The 21,136-nt window shown below is 37.4% G+C and overlaps 2 protein-coding genes across 4 annotated transcripts in view; one reads left to right on the forward strand and one right to left on the reverse strand.

The window, feature by feature from the left end:
• The window catches only part of CASP7 (caspase 7), a 131,788-nt gene that overhangs the window by 49,825 nt on the left and 60,827 nt on the right, over positions 1–21,136 (reverse strand). The gene's annotated exons all lie outside the window — the stretch shown is intronic.
• The window catches only part of NRAP (nebulin related anchoring protein), a 46,241-nt gene that overhangs the window by 23,613 nt on the left and 1,492 nt on the right, over positions 1–21,136 (forward strand). For 2 of the 3 annotated variants that reach the window (XM_052677657.1, XM_052677658.1), the window contains exons 22-41: positions 1,568–1,672; positions 2,133–2,240; positions 2,862–3,173; positions 4,198–4,302; positions 6,394–6,492; positions 8,236–8,340; positions 8,717–8,824; positions 9,163–9,276; positions 10,174–10,371; positions 11,091–11,195; positions 12,186–12,284; positions 13,075–13,179; positions 13,532–13,639; positions 15,276–15,587; positions 16,928–17,032; positions 17,721–17,819; positions 17,929–18,033; positions 19,599–19,706; positions 20,328–20,639; positions 20,895–21,047. In XM_052677657.1, coding sequence (XP_052533617.1) covers positions 1,568–1,672; positions 2,133–2,240; positions 2,862–3,173; positions 4,198–4,302; positions 6,394–6,492; positions 8,236–8,340; positions 8,717–8,824; positions 9,163–9,276; positions 10,174–10,371; positions 11,091–11,195; positions 12,186–12,284; positions 13,075–13,179; positions 13,532–13,639; positions 15,276–15,587; positions 16,928–17,032; positions 17,721–17,819; positions 17,929–18,033; positions 19,599–19,706; positions 20,328–20,639; positions 20,895–21,047 — 2,865 coding nt within the window. The remainder of the gene's footprint in view (positions 1–1,567; positions 1,673–2,132; positions 2,241–2,861; positions 3,174–4,197; positions 4,303–6,393; positions 6,493–8,235; positions 8,341–8,716; positions 8,825–9,162; positions 9,277–10,173; positions 10,372–11,090; positions 11,196–12,185; positions 12,285–13,074; positions 13,180–13,531; positions 13,640–15,275; positions 15,588–16,927; positions 17,033–17,720; positions 17,820–17,928; positions 18,034–19,598; positions 19,707–20,327; positions 20,640–20,894; positions 21,048–21,136) is intronic. The other variant, XM_052677660.1, reaches the window with a different exon arrangement.

The raw sequence follows: 21,136 nt of genomic DNA on the forward strand, positions 1-21,136 counted from the left end.
CCTGGGACATTAATGTAGTCTGCACAAAAATGGGTTATCTGTGAGAAAGTAAAGGGAAGCAAGCAGGGGGAAACAGTATTCTAGTATTCGCTCTGAGTTTTGAAACTTTGGAGTTTCAAAGCAAAGCAAATGTAAGCACAGGGACTAAGATACGCTCGCCCCAGGTTCTGTATTTCTCTCCAGTGATGGCCCTGTCAGGCTGTGTAATACTATATTAGTGTCTGCATTCAGTGCCACATTCTTTAGCTGTTGCTGCTAAGGGATTTTTTGTAAAAGAATTAAGTGAATACATTTTTCCAAACTGGATACTTTCAGGATGCTCTCTATCCTTCCCTGGGCCCTCGTGACCCTGGCAGATGGTATTTCAGAACTCCTGGCAGCACTTGGCTGAATGCAACTCACTTTTATAATTCCAGAAGGAAGGGAACCTGTTGTTAAAAATCACTGACCAAATGATTTTGTAATAGAAGTAACCTGTTAACCTTTTTTTTTTTTTTTTTTTTTTTCTTATAATATGCCATGCCTTGAACTGAAGATGCTGTCAGCACCTCAAATTGCTACGTGAATGAAGCATTATTGCTTTATGATTGTCATGGCTTTTTTTTTGTTTGTCTTCTTCAGGCAACTACCTTGTTTCCTTTTTTTTTTTATTATTTTTATTCCTTGTATCAGTGAAAAACAGGCACTTATTTGGATGACTGTTATGTGTCTCAGAGATAACACTAGTATGAATAGGATGAGAATGTTGGTCTCCTGATTCCCATTACTTATCTTCCATTTACTCTATAATGCTACCTTCTTGTATGAGTGTTGAAGATGGAATAGTAATGCTGGATTTAGTGCTCTATAGTAGGGAAAATATACATTTTTTCACTGTGAGATTTAAGAAATTTAGCACTTCATGAAATGGGCCATCTTTTCATAGCTTTTCAGTAGCTCTCCCAACTGCTTCACAGGGTTCTGAAACAGGGCAGCAAATTTCTCGGTTGGAGTTGCCCTGAGATGTAAAATGGAAATGTTTGCTGCTTGGATCGTAGAAGGTCCTTGATATTTTCATTTAAAGTTGGAATGGTAGTCCTTGCTGGAATATTGTGTCTGCAACTGTATCTTGGTCACATGTTTTCTCTACAGATGGAATTCCTTAGTGTTCTTCATTTCATCCCTGAAATTCACTATTTTTATTAAGCTGCTGTTGTTTATTAAGCTACTCCTAAATAATAGCTGCCATTTAGTACTGGAGAAAATATATCCTTGCAGATGTTTAATTCAGATTATGAATTATCATCAGATTTATGATCAGCTAAATAACTAACTTTTGGAGAGAGAACTGAAGTATCCTGATATGCTTGCTATTTCTCCACTTCCTTGAAGGAGTAATTTCTTTGTCTTGGCTCTGTCAGCTTTTAAGTTGAGACTTGGGGGAAAAAAAAGTCATGATGCTAAAGACTAACTCACCAAATAAACAGAATGAAACAAATCCTTGAATATTTAGGATGTTTTGACTATTGTTTCTTCAAAAATAAGCATGGACTACGGTTTGTTGACCACACTTTGCTTTCTGGGACAGGTTGCCTACAGGTCAGGAAAAGAGCAGTTTCTTCATCAGTACACCATCACCAAAGATGACCCTGTCTTCTTATTGGCCAAAGCAAATGCTGCCAATATCAGTGAGGTACTGTGTGAGACCGTGGACTGGATTCTCTAAGCCCTGTGAATAGCTGCAGTTGAAATGTTGGTTCTGTGGGTGGAAGTCAGACTCCTTCTATGGGAAGGTCCAACTGTTTTAAATATGAAAACTTTATGGTCAATTTGTTTTCAATTAAATACTTATCACATCCACTGCTCTGAAGACTTGTCACTTTTAGAGTTTGAAGCTGTGTATCCTCCATGTGCTTACCTTCAGTCAGATGAAGGCATACTGAAAGTTTCACTGGAGCCAGTAGGAAAGTGGGGTTACAGTATGCACAGCGTGTAAGGGAAGATAGCAAGTGATGAGAGTAAGATCTGATTCTTAAATGTATGGTCATGAGTGTATGGTGGTTTGATATTACTTCAGAGATTTCACTGTGACTAGAAAACAAATAGAATATATTGGCAGTAGTAAGGACGCTGTGTTATTTTCATCTCTTTAGAAACTGTACAGAAGTAGCTGGGAGAAGCAGAAGGAAAAAGGATTTGTTCTTCATCTGGATGCTTTGTCATTCTTGACAGCTAAGGCAAAGAGGGATCTGGCAAGTGATGTGAGTATGGACTTCCTCAAAGTTCTTTAGTATTAAGACAGCTGACAGTCCAGGTTGCTATCAGAGTTCTGAGGATGTGTCACATCTCTTTCTGTGCCCTGAGCCACACTCACTTGATTCACACTAAGGAGCAATGGAGGAGTTCTCTGGTTGACTGTTGCTGTGTAATTATTCAGAAGGTTTGCTCTGAGCAATTCAGAGTTATTTCCCACATGCTGACTATCTTTTCTTATTCTTATTTTGACAAAAGGTTGAATTTTAGTACTTGAAGTGGAATTCTCCTATGAAACAAAGTGACAGTACGTTTCTACCTGACCAGAAAATGTCTGAAAGAACCTTCTGACCTCAGTGCTGAATGAATGCTCATTTTCCTTAGGATAACCAACAGTAAAAGATTTCTTAGAGATTTTTGAGAATGAATAATTAATGAGAAAGCTTTTATTCTTGGTAGACATTTGCTAATTTCTAAGGCATTCCAGTTCTTTCTTGCAAATGGACTTAGGTCCTTGCATTGAGGATCCAGTGTGTCACAATGCTGATAGAGCATTGCATTACTACAAGTAGAGCTGTCAGTTTGGTAACTTAGATGATTTGAATCATGGTCTATGTTTTTCTTCACAGATTAAATATAAGGAAGGTTATGAGAAGATGAAGGGTAAGCTGATTGGAGTAAAAGCTGTAGAGGAAGATTCAAAGATGGCTCATTCCCTTCAAATGTCAAAACTGCAGAGTGATCTGGAGTACAAGAAGGCATTTGAGGACACAAAGAATCAGTTCCAGGTCTCCCTGGATATGGCTAACCTTGTCCATGCCAAAAAGGCTCAGAATTTGGCTTCAGATAAAGGATACAGGACAGCCCTCCATCATTACACTGTTTTGCCTACTGACAGGAAAGTGGCATGGGCCAAGTGGGCGTATGGATTGCAGAGTGACGTAAGTGCAGAGCTTACTGTGTTTCAGTGCCTTTATTCAACTCCTTCAGATGCTTAGTGCTGAATTTCTTTATGTGTTGATGCTTTCTGATGCCGTGATGCACACTTAATTTTTCAAAACTTAAATAGTCAATACAAAGGCAATAATTATTAACCACCTATTTAACCACCTTGTGATTCACTTAAGATATACATCAATTAATATGTTTTACCTAATGCACAGGGAGGTTAAATAGCATAAGTAAAATGGTGATAAGATTCCATATGGAGACCATGTACTCACCTGAAGTGAGACAGGTCAGTTTTACCCTACTGATGATGTGTTGTTGTGCTAGTAATCCTACAGTGTCATGCACTGTCTGACACTGTATGTGGTCACTACGTGGCAATCTGCCATTCTGAGGTCTTAAGTTAGAACTTTTAAAAGAAACTAAGATAGATATGTTTTCAGATTTTGTTAAGGTGCTGGTGCTGAAATGCTTCCAGGTTCTTTGAGAAAACTGCCTCTGGAGCTTGTATAAGCTTTTGCAATTTAGTAGGCTGTTGGTAGGAAGCATTTTGTGAGGGACTACATCTGTACACTTGCTCCTTAATGTCACACGGAGGAAGAAAAGAAGGCAACACAATGCTTTCCCTCCAGTATAGAAAAATAGTGGTTTGAAAATGTTAATTGTCAATTCATATCGTTGCAAATCATTTGTAACCTTCTAAACAGCACACACCAGATGCTACACACAGCGGAATTGAAGTTTTTTGCTAAGTTAGAGCAAAGAGTACAAATAACAGTAAGGTATAGACTGCTTTTACTATTTGCCTTGCAAAACATATGCACTAGTGTTAGAGTCTTAGTACTGCTATCTCATTCTGTAATTTATTTTGCTTTCCTTGCAACTGTGCAATAGTGAAAAGAACACAAGCAGAAACTAATTTGACTTGGCTGTAGTTCCTGAGATGGCTGAATATTTAAATGGCATTTTAAGTGTATGAACACCAACAATAGGATGATTTTTTTTTTTCTTTGTCAGAACCGATATAGAGCAGATTTGAACTGGATGAAAGGAACTGGATGGATAGCCACTGGGTCATTAAATGTGGAGCAGGCTAAGAAGGCAGGAGAACTCATTAGTGAGGTGAGATTTCATGACAGCATGCAACAGAATTTGCTGCATAATGTCTGCAAAATGTCTGTATAAAATTAAAATAATTTCCACTCAAAGGGAAAAGAAAAAGGCATATCACATGAAAGCCCTCAAAACCAGGGATAGAACTGGTAATTAGAGGGAAACCAGATACCAAACACACACCAGTAGGAGTCCATATAGCCTTTGCAAAAACAAAGTAGGTGACAAATGATATTATGAATAATAATGGCAATCAAACAGTGCTCAATTGCTACCCACTAGCCTACCTTTTTAATGAAGCAAAACAGGAGAGATAATGAAAAGATGTAGTCATTGGACTGAGAACCTTCTTTTGTAACAGATACATGTTCCTCCTTGCTCCTTTTTGAGATATATTCACGTTAGCTATTGAAATTCATATAGATATCTTTGTATGTAGCTGTATATATATTTCTGAGTAGTTTTCATCCTTATTTCTTGCTATAACCAATGCCACTTACAGGTAAGGCAAGCTCCAGAATCCTTTGTGCCAGTCCCAAGAGGCCTTCAAAGGAAGTAGTGGTGGAAATGATTCAAAGGCTCATAGCATTCTGTTTCTGTTATTTCAGAAGGAGTCCTATTGGCCAAACCTGCTGTAGTAGTACACTGAGTTTTGTGATGTTATTAGACGACCACTGATGATACAAGAATCATCTGTCCATTCATTCAGTGAGAATAACAAAGCCACTGGTCTCAGAACCATATGGTTGTTCTTCACATCTGCCTGATTGCTACCATTATTTTTCTTTTCCTTTATAACCATCTGCATTGAAGATGGATGTTTATTTTAGATACAATAAATTATATCCTCAGCTAGCATGAAGTGAGATAGCTTCATAAAAGCTAGTGTCAGCTGGGACAGTAACTGTGAATCTGTATAAAGCATGCCATTTTGATGCATAGTAGTGACAAATTTGCCACGCAGAAATTTGACCTAGGTAGGTTGTTCATGTCATCTCAAAGTTTCACTCACAAAATGTTGACTTTTGTATACAGCCCATGAATTACTTGTTTTACTGCTAAAAAGCAATTGCTTTTTGAATTTTATGTAGGGATGTTCTCATCAACTAATGTTCGTTTTTACAACTGAACAAGACAAAGAGTAACCCACTTCTTTCCTCAGTTAAAATCAATGAGATTGCTTGTTTTTAAGGGATTTCTATCTGAAATCAAAATATTGCTTGATACGCTTAAAAGATTTAATATGTTTTACATTGTCATTTTAAGTCCTCAAAGATTCAGTGTATTGTCTCAGAGTAACTTCTGGGGATTGTGTTAAATTAAAGGAGGATGACATGGCTTTAGCCTTGGAAACTGTTCACATCTGTGTACAAGAGTCATGAACATACTTATTGACTTGGGAGTTCATCACAGATGTCAGGATACTTAGTACATGCTATTCGGAGAAGTGATAAGTGTAATGATGTGTATAGGACCACTCGTGCAGGAAGGGAAGATTTTACTGACTGGACCATATGGAAGAAGTGTTTTCTCAGAAAACAGCTTTCATTTTAATTATGTATATATAACAAGATGTCTCAGAGGCTTTTATGGGTCCTTTCAAACACGCAAAATTAGTATCATGTACCACAACAATTAGGCACGGTGTTAATGGCTGCACAGATTTGCTACAGGTAAGCAAGGAAAAACCTAGCCCTTGAAGCAGTAGTTTAGCCATTGCCATTATTAAAGCATCACAATCATATACCATTTCTTGCTTAAAGGAACTCTAAATAAAAAATACAAGTCATACTGCATTTGAAGCTACCTGAAAAAGATTTTCAAATCCTGAGTCCTGGAGTATTTAAGTAGACATATCTGATTTTGAAATGTTTTCTTTATATTTGGGGAGAAATACTTTAATATTAATCGGCAAAAGGTTATTGTTAAATTGAAACAAATATTAATCTGAAAGTACCTAGGACATGAAGATGAGGAAAGAGGAATAATAATTATGTTCACAAATTCACTCTAATCTCCAGCAACCTATGATTTTTCTCTTTCAAATAGCATGAAAGAGCAGCACAAAATTCACAGCTTTGATCTTTTTCTGCTCAACAGAAGAAGTACCGTCAGCATCCATATGCTTTGAAGTTTACCAGTATTAAAGACACTCCTGAGATGATCCAGGCTAGAATTAGTTATAACCAGGCTGTGGATGTAAGTTATAATGTATATACATTATGATTATAAGAGTGGTATCCTCTTTGAACGCCCCGATTGAAGCACTGGCTTTCTCTCTCTTTCTTTCTCTGAGATAATCCTTGGGAACCATAAAACTTCCGTGTTCTGGTGTTGTGCATCTCACAAAAAACATGTTTCTAACTTGAAATGGGAAGTCATACAAATCCCACTAAAGTGAATGCAAATTTCGTGTAAAAAAGACATTCAGAGAGTTTTTTTTCTTTTTCTCAGAAGTAAAATTTAGGAGTAAGGCCGACCTTTGACCTTTAGAGAGTGCTGACCTTTTGAGATTCCTTGAGAAAGAACCTATTTGGGGTTCCTCTTACTTTTCAGACAATTCTTTCAAACTTCAATTTCTGCATATTCTTTGGAAACAAAATGTGAGACAGCGTGACAAGGAAGAAAAAATAAATTGTTTCAAGCTGTCAACCTGCTGAGAGAGAAATTCAGGAGGGGAAATGTTAAAGGAAAGAATGGAGGCTGTTTGGTGTTTAAACATGTTTATTTTTAATAGTAGAGCGATTTAAAACTATTGTAGACTTAACTGGGATAATGCTGAAGTGCATAATAAGCAAAAGTCACTCAAAAAAGACAAGTTTCAAACATGAGAGGATGTTTCATTGTGAAAATAGATATTTTTAAAGTGAAGAAGAAGATGAAAGACTTTGTGTAAAACACATGCTATTGTAATGCTTATAGTGTCTGTGCCTTTGGTTTAATTAATAAGATCCAAAAGACTTACGTCTCAGGCAGGATAAATATAAGTCATTTTGTTCCACTGAGCCACCATCAAAATCAGTCTGCTGTTCTACTTCTTCACACATGGAGTTCTCATTAATTTTCCTCTTGGGGAGCTGCATTACAAGTGGGTGTACTTGCTAAAGAAAGTGATACCAGGGTGAAACACACAGGTTCATTCTTACCTCGACGGTGGGTGGTCAAGATACAGGTTGTATCTAAGGCCAGAAGGAGAGGTGGCTATATGTGGTAGTCTGAGAACTACAGTGTCAATGTAAGAAGAAACTAATAAAGGAAAGAAAAGTAATTTGAAAGAGGTGAACTCTGGATAGCCATTGTAGGTGAAGTTCCAGTTAACCCCATGGAACATCTCTTATCTGTCTGTAGACGTCTTAAAGTCACCTAGTCCTGAGTCAACCCTATAATCTTCCTCCAAAGATTGATCGTAGTCCATGCAGATGGGATCAGTTGCCTCTGAGTTTCTTTTATTTCTTTCTATTAACTATAGAGCACCCCTTGCAGTTAGCTCTGGAAATAAAATTGGAGTAATTGCACTGATAATTATCAGTGTATTCATCTGCTAAATATGAATGAATTTGGAAAGATGTGTGATCTCTGTGATATTTCAGAAATGCTGGTGGGCCACTTATGGCTGCATATCCTTAATAAACACTGTTTATTCTCCCTCCCCTTATTCATGTATGCTGGAAGTCTTATCAAATTAATATCCAGAGCTTTGAATTGTCGTATCGATTTATATGCTCATAACTTCAAGGAGTTCCTCTCTAGCATACACTAGCTAATAAATGCATGAAACACCTTAAGTTCTTTTTGACTCATATAGTTGCCTGTATTTAATGCTGCTATCACTTTCTTGTAGTCTTTGCTTTCTATAAATCTATTCATGTACTTTATTTTGGACAAAATTATTTGGTGAACATATACTGAATACTTGCTACTAAAACTCATTTCTGTTTGCAGAGGTTGTACAAGGAGCATGGAGAAAGTGTAAAGCATCAGTATACGCTAACAACAGATCTTCCTGAAATCCTTCGGGCTAAATTAAACACCAAGAATATCAGTGAGGTATAAATCTGTCCTTTAAAATATTAAAGAAAAATGAAAAATTCACAGTGCTTTGCCATTTGTCTTATACAGGCAAACTTTTTTTTTCTTACTTTCCCTTGTGTATGATTACTCTATGGTCTAAGTGTCTCCAAAGTAAAATGAGAAATGAAACTTCTTGCCAAACTTCTCGTAAGTTAGAAAGATCGAGATCAACCAACTACAGTTTTATGATGACCATTTGCAATCTAATTATTCCTGTTGCATCTTGATCGTTTCATTTACTGTAGCCTTCTGTGTTAGAATAGAATGAAAATGTTCTGGTAGCATCGCTAGGGTAACAATAATGCTGCAATATTAGTCCATCTGTATTTCTTTCCTCTTCTCTATTTGCTAGATATGCTACAAGGAGTCCTGGCAAAAGATGAAAGATGGTGGATATCAGCTGAGACTCGATGCCATTCCCTTCCGGGCAGCTAAGGCTTCGGGTGAAATCATAAGCGATGTAGGTGAACTACATGTGGGAGACGTTCAGCTTCCTTCTTGTTAGTTATTGTAGTTTTGGAGGTGCAGACACAATTAATTGTTATTGGTAACTACCAAAGGAAGGCTTGCTAAAGCAAAGCCAATCAGACTAGCTGATGGAGGGACTGGGCAATCTTAGGGATTGTTCAGGAGATGTAGGCCACCACAACTACGTATAACCAGAATTTACTATTCGTAGCTCTCCTTCTGCAATATGTAAATCTTTTTATTGGATTTGTAACAGTTCTTCATTTTTAGTTCTTCATTCTTAATTTCTCTTCAGTCCTGTTCATATTTATTTTCTTGTTTCTGTCTCAGCACAAGTATAAGGAAGCATTTGAGAAAATGAAAGGGCAGATGATTGGTTCCTATGGCCTGGATGGTGATATTCGTATTGCTCATTCAGTCCATGCGTCATCCCTACAGAGCGATGTAAGTATGAAAAGGAAGATGTGGAAGTTTTGGAATTGATTCCTAATGGTGCATGGGTTCTTGTGGAAAGTATAATGAGCTGTGAACTAGCTTCTTGTCATGCTATTTCATTTCAGTGAGTTCTGTGCTTGTACTAAGATTCTTTCTTGTGTGATGGTGTTCTTAGACTGATAAAGGTAAAACAAGTGTCTAAAGAATCGAGTCATCTGTCAGATGACTTTAAGTCAGTTTGATCAGTAGATCTGGATTTTCCTTATCTGGATGAACTACCTGAGCATCTCAATTTTGCATATTCCGATTAGGAAATTTCACGTGAAAAAAATTATCTGAAGATTTCTATTAAATCCTCTTCCTGAGACAGCAAGTGAAAAGAAGGGGAAAATCCCAACAACCCTAAAAATAATATTTAATACTGAGATGAAGCTGGGCGCTGAATAGTAGGCACCAACAAATATTTTGAGTGGGGGTTTGTAGCATTTCAAATACATGGCTGTGTTTTATTCCCAAGCAGTAGCTTCAATTTCTTGTTGTGCTTTCTAGAGATACAGAAAATAAACAGTTCTGTCATCAGTTTGGTGATTTTATAGATTCAATGTATTTCACAGTAACAAAAATGAAAATTCTTTATAATATCTCAACTTAGTTAAATATAATGTAGATGGCTACTATTTTGAAGAAGAATAAGCTGCCACATACTCTAAATACAAATATTGAGCATACACAGTATAGTTAAATTCAGGAATGCACTTCTAAAAATTTATGCTGGATATGGATAATGTCCCTTCTGATCAAGATGTGAATTCTGATTACTATGCTGCAATTAGATGTGTGATATGATGATATAACATTGCATTGCTGTGCTGTAATTCTATGTGTGATCTGTTTTTTATTTGATAGGTGAAATATAAGCAAGGTTTTGAGGATGCAAAGACTCACTTCCATCTGCCACTCGATATGATAAACTTGGTGCATGCCAGGAAAGCCCAGTCTTTGGTCAGTGAACAAGAATACAGACAGCTGCTACACCAGTACACTTCTTTGACTGATGATCTGAGATTGCAGTGTGCCAAGAATGCATATAAACTACAGAGTGAGGTAATTGCAAAATATCCCAGTAATATTTCCCAGTTGAGTGTGATTGAAAATAATTCAGTTCCAAATTGTGGCAGCTGATGGTATGTATTTGAGTGGGGGCTGGTAGATAAACAATAGCTGTTCCCACTTGATTGCAACCAGGATGAGTTGCTTATCTGTTGGAGCAGTTGTGCAATGTCTGTGATTGCACCATACTGAGAGATAAAGTAAAGCAGTCTTTGATGACTGGGCAAGGAGTGCTTGCAAGTGAGTGTGACTGCACTGTTGATAAAATATTCTTTTTAAGGTCTTGATTACCATGAAAACTATTTAGCAACTATTTGAGTTGATTTGTGTCTGGGTAAGAGTAATTTGTACCTCCAGAAGGAAAATGCCTATTGTTAAAGATCGGACTTGAAAAAGACCTGCAAATAAAAACTATGTAGATGTAATTAATATAAGATACGAATGAAATTTATTTATCTGGAGGATATAAGGTTACACATGGATGTTTGGAGTCCACTCAGTGTTCATGGGATTTAGTACACTTCAGAACCCGTGTAGGTCTGCCAGTGCAGTATGCACATAAACAAAAGAATGTAGGGCAGAGCCTTAACAGTACCTATCACAGACAAATTTTAGTGGATTTATTTGAATAAATGTATTGTGTATTTTTGGATGAACAAATATAGGGCATTTCAAACACAAACTTGTAATTACTTCTGCTTGGTTTTCCTTAGAATTTATATCGGTCTGACATGAACTTTATGAGAGGAGTTGGATGTATTACTCCAGGGGCCCTAGAGATTGAAGGAAAGAAGAAAGCCTCTGAACTCATCAGTGAGGTAACAAAAGAGGTTTTTGATTTATCCACAGCATACAAGAGTTTGCCAGATGTCTTTCCATTAAACTGGGCTGGCAAAGTGGCACACAGGATAGAGCTAGTCTCCCTCCCCTTGTGTTTGATCAGTCAGTTCATGTCCTCACTGCAGATGGGTGAGCCTGAACGAGTTCCAGGATTTGCAGAGTTTGCCGTTTTCACAAATCTTTTCTCCTGACCCAGTAGGTTATTTTATGTGATTTTCATTTAGATTAAAAATGGGATTTTCAACTAAAAATAAGGCCATGACTCTTTCTATTAAGTACCTTGTGCTATTTCTCCAAAATTAGACTGCAGTGCCCAACAGTCTGTTTTTCACTTGCTGCCTTCTTGTATCATTTTTTTTTAACTGCCTCTTTACCTGATTTTTTTTTTCTCCTCTGTCATGTTATCTTCTTATAGTCTCTGATAGCTTCCAATCACTGATCTATTACCCATATTCCAACTGATGTGAAAATACGAAGAAAAATATTTGCTCTTTGTAGGATGCTCTTCGTAATTGTTTTAGTGAATGGATACCTCCTTGCAGTGATGTTGTGGTTACTTTGTTCACAATTCTGACATATGGGTTAGGTGAAATCTCATCTTTACCACAAAAAAATTCAGTGACTTGTGCAGCACCTTTTCTCTGGACTGGATTGCCTCAGTATAATTCCTCTAGCCAGTGTTAATGGCACCAAGGTGTGAAATAATCTCATGGCTGCATTCAGCATGATAGTTTTTTGCTTGTTTTATTTTACATCTTATTCCTTCCTTACTTTTCTTTTCCCCTATGAGTCTAAAATCCATCAAATTCAGATTTGCAAATGGTAAATTAATGTGAAGGTTACAAGTTATATATCCTTTGCAAAGTAAAGTAGAGCTTTAAGCAGAAGGGCACCAGTACTGGAAAATGTCCCATATTTGACAAGGCAATTTAGTTATTCTGTTCATCTTTTTTTGTGCATGAACTCAGAGTAAATATCGTCAGCAGCCACATTCCTTCAAGTACACATCGGTGACAGACTCTCCTGGCCTCCTTCATGCAAAATTCAGCAATATGATTGCTAATGAGGTAGGCTCTCTTAACGTGAATCAGAAAATATGCTTTTCAAAATGCAGTGAGCAAGGGATGGAGGGAGAAAGAGAATTTTCTTCCAAAAGCAAAACGCGTCAAGAAGAAAGCAAGCATCACTGAATTCTGCTTATGCCTAGTTAGATCATGTTTCATTATTTCCAGAAAAATATTTAATATCATTTTTCAATTCAATCTCTTTAAAAATAAAAAACAAAACTGCTTGAATAGTGTCCGTATGATAAGATCCTCTTATCAAGTGTTTTTACGTGAAACAAAACGTCAAAAGATCTGATGCTGTTCTTGTGGGAGCTCATTTGCACAGTATGGGCTACTTTTGAGGCCTCCAGAATAATATCTTCTCTAATTTTGAAAAAACAGGAAAAAACCCACAGATAAGTTATCAGAATTGTCTGTCATAACATGAAGAAAAGTTCTAAGCTAGAAAAGATGACCAGAAATGCCAGCCCACTTAAATAACATACGTTCAAGGTATAATTAATGGTTTTAGGTACCCTTTAGCCCTGCTGGAAATGTAAATGTAAAGCTACCAACACAGTGGGTTGGCATCCTGGTATATGTATGAAAATTATTCTAAACTTGTCCTGGATTTACTTTCCAGAAAAAACAAAAAACATTAAATAGCATTGTTATATTCTTAGTTGTTTGGGGTTTTTTTGTGCTGGCTGATTATAGTTGCCATAATCATAAACAACTTAAGCACTGCTGTTGCATTACTGAGATATTAAGGACAATTAATCGCAACTGTCTTTTTTGGTCTCTTTTCTAGCGCCTTTATAAAGCAGCAGGAGAGGACATTCAGCATCACTATACACCAACACTGGGTCTGCCTGAGTTCACACAAGCAAGAATAAATGCAGCCAATCTCAGCGATGTAAATTTTTGTATTTCTTATACTTATTTGAGTTGGAGGATAAATTGTGCAGTGGCACGGAAGGAGGATAAGTAAAGGACTTCTTAGATCTGTTCTATTTATGCTTTCCCTGATTTGATTATAATGACATTTATTTCCCTTAGCATACATGTAGTTGTAAATTAAATCTACATGAAATATAGGACTTGCTTAGCCTGAGATAGTAGGATTTCCTCAAGATAATTTAAAAAAAAAATCCTTTGATTATGAGGAATGAGTAACTCAGAATAACAAATGAAAGAGGGTTCCTTTGTTTATTCCTTTGTGCATGTAAAAGCGAAAGAGCAATCTACATGTGCCTCTCCTACTTTAGGTGAAATACAGGGAATCTTGGCATAATCTACGTGCTCAAGGCTACAAGCTGACAATGGAAGCACTCCCCTTCCAGACTGCAAGGGCCTCCAGAGAAATTGCCAGTGATGTGAGTTGAATGATTCAACCTTCCATCTTGCCTAATTCCTGTTAACTTCATGTAAAACAATGTCTAAAGCAGATTTTACTGAATTAAAGCAACTCCATAACCATGTGAGACAAGTGTGAGACAGAATATATTACTTATGAATGAGATTCTTTGTGTGAATTAAAAAAAAAAAAAGTAAGAATCCTTGCTAATCGAGAGCCAAGCTCAGTTAAACATCTTCCACTGGGAAATAGCTGGTGAATTAAAGTATTTGCAGAAAGATAAATCAGAGAGATTCTGTTCCTCTCCAGGCTTTTAGCTTCTCATATTATAAAGCGCCCACTAATTCTGTCCACCCTGCTTTGAACTGACTTTTGGAAGAAGTGCTCAGGACTCCTGAATTGAGATGAATTCAGAAAAGCATTTTTTGAATCTCCGAAAATCAGGAGATGTCTGTCTGCTTAGGAAGTGAAAATCAGTGAATGCTCCTGTGCATATGTGTCCCCTTAATTTCCGAAAGAGAAGAAACAAATCTTCTTATCCCTAAAAACACACTTTCAGTTGGTTGCTGCTGGCAAAACTTGGACATGGTGGTACCCATTTCTCAGAAAGCCTAAGTTCATCTCTTCCTCACAAGAAATGTAAGAAGAAAAAAAATCTAAAAACTAACTTTGAAAATTCCTTCTTTTGTGTAGTATTTAGCTGCATATTTTATCTCTAACATGATAAAATATGAATCTGTTTCATGTGCATTTGTTTTATGAAGCAAACATATCTAGCTGTAATTTATAATGTATACTTAACTACATTTTGCAGAGTGCTTTTGGTTACAGCTTCAGATCTGCTCTAAAGGGTACAAGTCCGTAATAGAATTACATCCACTTACAACAGATCTGAATTTGGCCCTTCATCTTCGAAGCACTTTGTAAACATTAGCTACAGTAATTTAATCCCCGCAACTCTCCTGTGTGGTAGATAAGTGTTATTATCCCATTTCAACTACATTATGAACTCTTCAGGGCCCAGGCCTTCTCTTTAAAGTTCCAAGCACCCTGTTGATGCTGTATAAATAATCATTATCATCATCATCACTATTTCACAGAGAGGATAAATGCAAGATCATAGGGAGAGTTATAGTTCCAGCTAAGATGAGAACAAGGGGTTGCTGGTGCTTATTCTTCTGTTCAGACCACCATCTTAGGCTTTTCAACATAGTTATTGATCTGGGAAGACTGAATTTACTCTTTAAAATAGCTGGGTGGCATTTGCAAATCTGAAGGCTACAGAGTGCATGATGTTTCACCATAGGGATATTTTTTCTTTCTTTTGTTTATTCCTCTTACATTCTCATTCCTAATTATGGGATTATAACCGAGAGTTAATAAAAGTGCATCATCTGAGGTTTAAATATTATCAGTGCTTTGAAGGTATTCAGAGCATGTATTGAATTGTGCTTAACTTACATATTGTAACTACTGTGGTATTTAAACTCAAAAGCAATGAGAGATTCTGGGAAATACTTAGCACTGCAGCCTCTGGCTGTTTTTGCAGTCAGCATAGATGTTTCAGTGACTTATCCTAAGCTACTTAGCTACAGCAGTCAGTGTAAGCATGGCACTTTTTCACTTTTACCCTTTTTTTTTTTTTTTATTTTTAGTACCAATATAAACACAATTTTGTGATGGAGAGAGGAAAGCACATTGGGGCCCGAAGTGTTCTGGATGATACCAGGTTGCTGCATTGCTTGCGTGCTGCCAAATTACAGAGTGAACAGGAGTATAAGAAGGGATCCCAAGGAGTGTGGTCTCAGTACTGTCTGCCCATGGACATGGTGAATCTTGTCCATGCAAGGAAAGCCCAGGCCTTAGCAAGTGACCAAGATTATAGAAAGAGACTCCATGAATTTACAGCACTCCCAGAAGACTTGAAGATGAAATGGGCCAAAAGAGCCCACATGCTGCAGAGTGAGGTAAACTTTCCTGATGTAAACAGAAAATTGAATTTAGCATTGATAGAGCTTTAAAGGAATGGCACAAATTGCTAACATTGGGCAGTGTTTTTAGAAACAGTATTTGCAAACTTACAATGGCTAGCATCAAGATATCTGATTAACTCTATGCCTATAGAATATACATGAATCAGAAGTTCCTATGTTATGAACATGACAGACAATCAGTGTGGTCCATGTCACTTATCCTGGAGCACAGGGATATAAAAGAAAAAGTAAAAGTAATAATCAATACTCTCTCAGCATCTTGGATCACAGGCAGACAGTGGTTTGACAGCCACTGTTCTACACATAGAATTATTTGTGCAGAAGGTTAAATGCTCAGAGATTTTCTTGAGTAATAGATAGAAAGTCATTTTGCAAGCAGAACTAGTAATATCAAACAACCCAGACACGTTCATAGAAATTGCTCATGCAAGTCTAAGTCCAGGCAAACTTTGACAGACGTAATGAAATCTCAGGATGGGCAAAATCCAGACTCACTTTGCCATAGTATGTGTACCTTTGTTCAGGGACAAGCTATTGGCCATAAACGCTTTCAGATAGATGTAGATATTTAGTGCAAATATAAAGCTGCGTGGGTGCAGATATTTTATCTGTTCAGGGTTCTTAGACCCTAAACAGCATGTACTTCAGAGCTTCCCTAACAAGTGAGAAGACAAGAGATGAATAAGGACATCAAGACTTGTCTCTTTGCTTATGGACACCAAAGGGAAATGATTAAGGTGTTATTGTCTCATCCCCTCGCTGCCTAGAAAGAGTAATGTAGAGCACCTGTTTGAGCTACATGGTTGCTATTCCTTTTGCTTATAGGAGAGGTAAGAATTGTTGGGACTGGGACTACTTTCCTGGCTTTTACTTCTTATAGGGTCTGTCTCATTTTACTGGATAAGACAGTAGAGGAAGCCTTTAATGTGAATAAAGAAAGAGTCTTAAGTCTCCTCTTAGAAATGGGGTTAATGAGGAAGCCTGCACCAGATAAAATAATTAGTATTCCTGACTTGAACTCACCTCAGAAAATTATTTCAAAAGGGTTTCTTTTACGCCCAGTACAAACAGGTTATTACTGACTGCTTTGAGTCATACTAATTCACTTGTGGGGCCTTCTCTTGTAACTTGCATATGATACATTATTTAATTCCTAGTGGAATGAACAAATGCAAACAGTTTGGCTTTACGATCTGATATGTGCATGGCAAATGAAAAACCTCAAAATGTTAATATGAATCAGAGAGTCTTTTTAAAATACCTTAATAGCTGTGGATGCAAAACTGATAGCTAACGATTTTCATTTTCAACAGCATCGCTATAAATCAGACCTGAACTTCATGAAAGGAGTTGGCTGGATGGCTCTGAGATCTCCGCAGATAGAAAGCGTAAAGAAGGCTGGCGAGCTCATCAGTGAGGTAACTGATAAATCTTTCATGGGTTAGCACGTCTGTAGGAATTGTTTACCATCAAGGCTCCTCGTTACATGACACTTACGAATGTAGCTTATCATTTCCTTTTGATGTGGGAGCCTGTTTATACAAGGTATAAGTTACCAAGAAGCAGTACAGGAGATGCAAGTCCACTGTGTGACACCTGCTGAATATTTTCCATTCCAAATGAATCACAAGAGTATAAACAAAACACGTAGCAATAAATAAATGCAGTAAATTCTATTATGAAATTCTAAGCAGGTCCTTATGGAAGTGATATAGAAAGATACAGCATTGACAGTCACAATGAGGGTGCATTAGTCTGCTTGGTATTAGTCTGCTTGGTATCATGTATTAATGGAAGAAAATGATAAGCTGCCAAAAATGTAGTGTTCATAAATTATAATGTGAATTTTCAGTGCAAAGTCCTTACATTAAAAAAAAAAAAAAAAAAAGGATGGTTATTCAGAATTACAGCAATGAGACAGTGAAATCCTTGTTCAATAGCTGAAAGAGCAAATAAGACTGAAGCAAAACAGTATGTTTTTATTACTGTGGCTTCAGGAAGGTGATTTTGGTGATTTACTCCAATTATAGCACACCTGGAATCACAATATCATCTAACAGAAGCATCTTCTGTGTGTGTATTTGTTTGTTGTTTTGGCTCCTCCAGACCAAGTACCGTCAGAAGCCAGGAAGTTTGAAGTTCACCGCTGTGGTTGACTCTCCAGATTTGATTCATGCTAAAAATAGCTACCTGCAGTGCAACGACGTAGGTTTCGTATGACTATAAATGATCTTAACTTTTGCTGTGCTAAAGGCAGTAAAGAATTGACCTCACTTCCAGAATCAATTGCATTCAATGTCTTTTGACTCCTCAGAGGCTGTACAAGGCTGGAGACTCTGAAGCCAGGCACAGGTATACCCTGCCTCCTGATCATCCAGATTTTATCCGAGCTCGCCAGAATGCACTTCATATCAGTGATGTAAGTAAGATTTTACTTCGAGGACTTGAGTTCGTAACAGTCATTAAAGAAAACAAATTTGCTTGGAAATGAAAAGCTTTCATGAAGGTGTAGAAGTCAGGTTCTTTGAACCTGACATGAACTGAAAAAGGCAGAGCTTGTGGACTGCCAGTGTGCTGCTTGGCCTGAGAGGGAGGGATCAGGAAAAATTGTTTATTTTTCTTTTAAAAATTAGTTCTGCTTCCTAGGATAATAAGCTATTATTAAACATTTCAGTCCTAAATTTTAGGTATAATTTCTTATAAATATAAATCTTTTTTCTTACATTTGATGAGGCAGAGAGAGAATCCCTCTCTTTCCTTAACTGTATGATCTATCTTCATGAAGTTGCAATGCTGCATTGAACTGATCCCTTAGGCACAGTCCTTACTGAGAGTGCAAATGAATCAGTGAGTGGAATTGGTTTAAAGAGATTTTGTTTCCACTTTACTTCATACAGTGGCACACAGTCTATTGCTAATAGTTATGATCAAATTCGTCATCTTTAGCTGCAGGGTCAGAGTGATCTTAGTTTGAAAAAAGTTTTTAGTTTCTCATTTGTTGGTAGGTCTTCCATATGTACAAGAAAGAAATAGGATTTAAGTTCTTTGATGTGACAGATGAAAAAAAATAACGTGGCAAAGGGGTGATTGTACACAAACAAAAGATCAGCCCTAAACCTATTAACAAAACATCTCTTAATGTTTGCACTGGTTCTATCCAGGCTACTGGTTCTGGCAGGACTTCTAGCATCTTAATTTACTTTCAAATCAAGCATCAGCTGGCACTAAATCCGTCCGTGAAACATGAGAATATTTTTTGAAATATGAAATAGATATCGTGCTGTTTTCCTCATATAATTTCAAACCTTCAAAAGGATGGATCAAAGTCTTCCCGAAAACCAATCAATAAAATCAGAAAGGGACAGCCAAAAGTATCTGCTAAGGTGCAACAGCTGGGTAGTAGGACTGCAAGCTGTGGTAAGAATGCTACTAAAGAAAGAAGAGCCAAATCTAGAGAAATTTCTCTTCAAGATGTAAATGTATTTCACACCCACAAAGTCACATTAAATATGTTAGAACTGGTTGTTATTTTAGATGAATTAATGAAGCCACATGTGGCTATGAAATAGAGACAGGAATCATTAGAAAAGCTTGAACTAACTAGTATTGAAATTATGATGCCATGAAACCCAAGACACTGCAAGTGGATGCATCAAAAGAGAGAATAAGAGTAATATCAATGCAATATTGATGTGACTGATGCATCACAGTTTCTAATATAAATTAAACCCAATCAGAAACAACCACATTCATGTACAAAAGGAAACCCTAGTGGCATTTTTCAGATGAGACATTTTATCGTTATGGGAAATAGAAAACAAGTTGAAGGGCTGTAGAACTGGATCAAAACCTTGGAGATGGTACTGATGACTCTTGAAACAAACAAGCCCAGTAGGATAAAACATTTATTATTACAGTCATGGGACTACACTTAAGAAACTGCAAGGGGGAAATGACTGTTTTGTTCTTTTCTTTTCAACACAGAAAGCGTATAAAACATCTTGGGAACAGACAAGAGCATCTGGCTATGATTTTAGGATTGACGCCATTCCATTCCAGACAGCAAAGGCTTCAAGAGAGATTGCTAGTGATGTAAGAATTGCTCTTCTTCAAACACTTCCCAATCTTATTCCCATGCCACCCCCACTTTGCAAAAATGGGTGAATAAGACAAAAGGAAACTTTTTGTGTGTGTGCGTGTGTGTGAAAATTGGTAATCGGTGAAGCAAATGCCATTTAAATACGAAGATTTCCAACTATAGGCTCTCATTAATAATGTCCAATACCAAGCTGCTCTGTTTCATTTTTTGTACTGTAGTTACATAAACTAGGTGCCAGGCTATGAATAGTCAGGTGTGAGCTAGAATAAAGTGGGTCACCTTTGAACACAGAAGACCTCAGTCAGCAGGAAAGCTGAATATGGAAGAGCTGCATGCTTGAGATGTTTACTTAGTACAGAATAAGACTTCTGGTTACTTTTGAGAGGGGATTACTTTGGGCCCCATTTGTTCCAGTCCCTTAAAAATTAACATCAAGGTCATTCTCCTGTCGTGTCATATTAGATTAGGAGATGTATTTTGATATCAAACAAACCTGTGGTCTCTGTGCAACACAAAAAACGTTACTAAAAGCTAGGGGAGGATGTGTTGTTTCATAATGGAATTTGAAGGTAATCTGAATGTGAAAATTATTCTTTTCTCTGCATCCTCCTCAGTACAAATACAGAGAAGCCTTCCTGCGAGACAGAGGCCACATGATTGGATTCTTCAATGCAAATGGTGATGCCCACATTGGACATGTCCTCAGAGTGGGAAAACTCCAGAGTGACAACCTGTACAGAAGTGGATATGCCCAAAACAGAGCATGTTTTCAGAGTCACCTTAACCAGCCAGGCTTCCTCCACGCTAAGAGAAGCCAGCAGCTTGCCAGCAATGTTAACTACAAGCAGCCCTTGCACCAATACACTTGTGATCCTGAGCAGCTAAATGTGAAACACGCAAAGCAGGCCTACAAGCTGCAGAGTGATGTAAGTACAACTGAGAGGCACTCTCCTTCCCAGTGCTAAGAGCTATCTGGGTGGCAGTGTTATCACAGACCTAATTTATCAACAAAATCATTCTTAAAACAACTAAAGACTGTTTGAAAAAAAAAAAAAAAAAAACCCACAAAACAATTTGTTCACTATTAACCCTGTTCCTCTTTGTATACTTTCTCTCTTTCTTGAAAACACAGAGCATGTGGTTAATAGTAATACATACTATTGTATGTTTCATTCTCTTAGGTAAAATACAAGTCTGACTTGAACTGGCTGAGAGGCATTGGCTGGACTCCCCCAGGTTCTTATAAAGTGGAAAGGGCACGAAGAGCTGCTGAGCTGGCGTACCTTCGGGAAATGGGGCTGCAGGCTGCTTCTGCTCAGTACGGACCTGAAGCTGTAAGTAACCATTCTTCTCAAATAGCTACAGTTGTGCTCTCGAAAAGGCAGCTAGGCACACAGCCTGTTTAACGCTCCCTGGAGATTAC

This window comes from Tympanuchus pallidicinctus, unplaced genomic scaffold (genome assembly GCF_026119805.1).
Source record: "Tympanuchus pallidicinctus isolate F22 unplaced genomic scaffold, pur_lepc_1.0 scaffold16, whole genome shotgun sequence".
Classification (NCBI taxonomy): domain Eukaryota; kingdom Metazoa; phylum Chordata; class Aves; order Galliformes; family Phasianidae; genus Tympanuchus; species Tympanuchus pallidicinctus.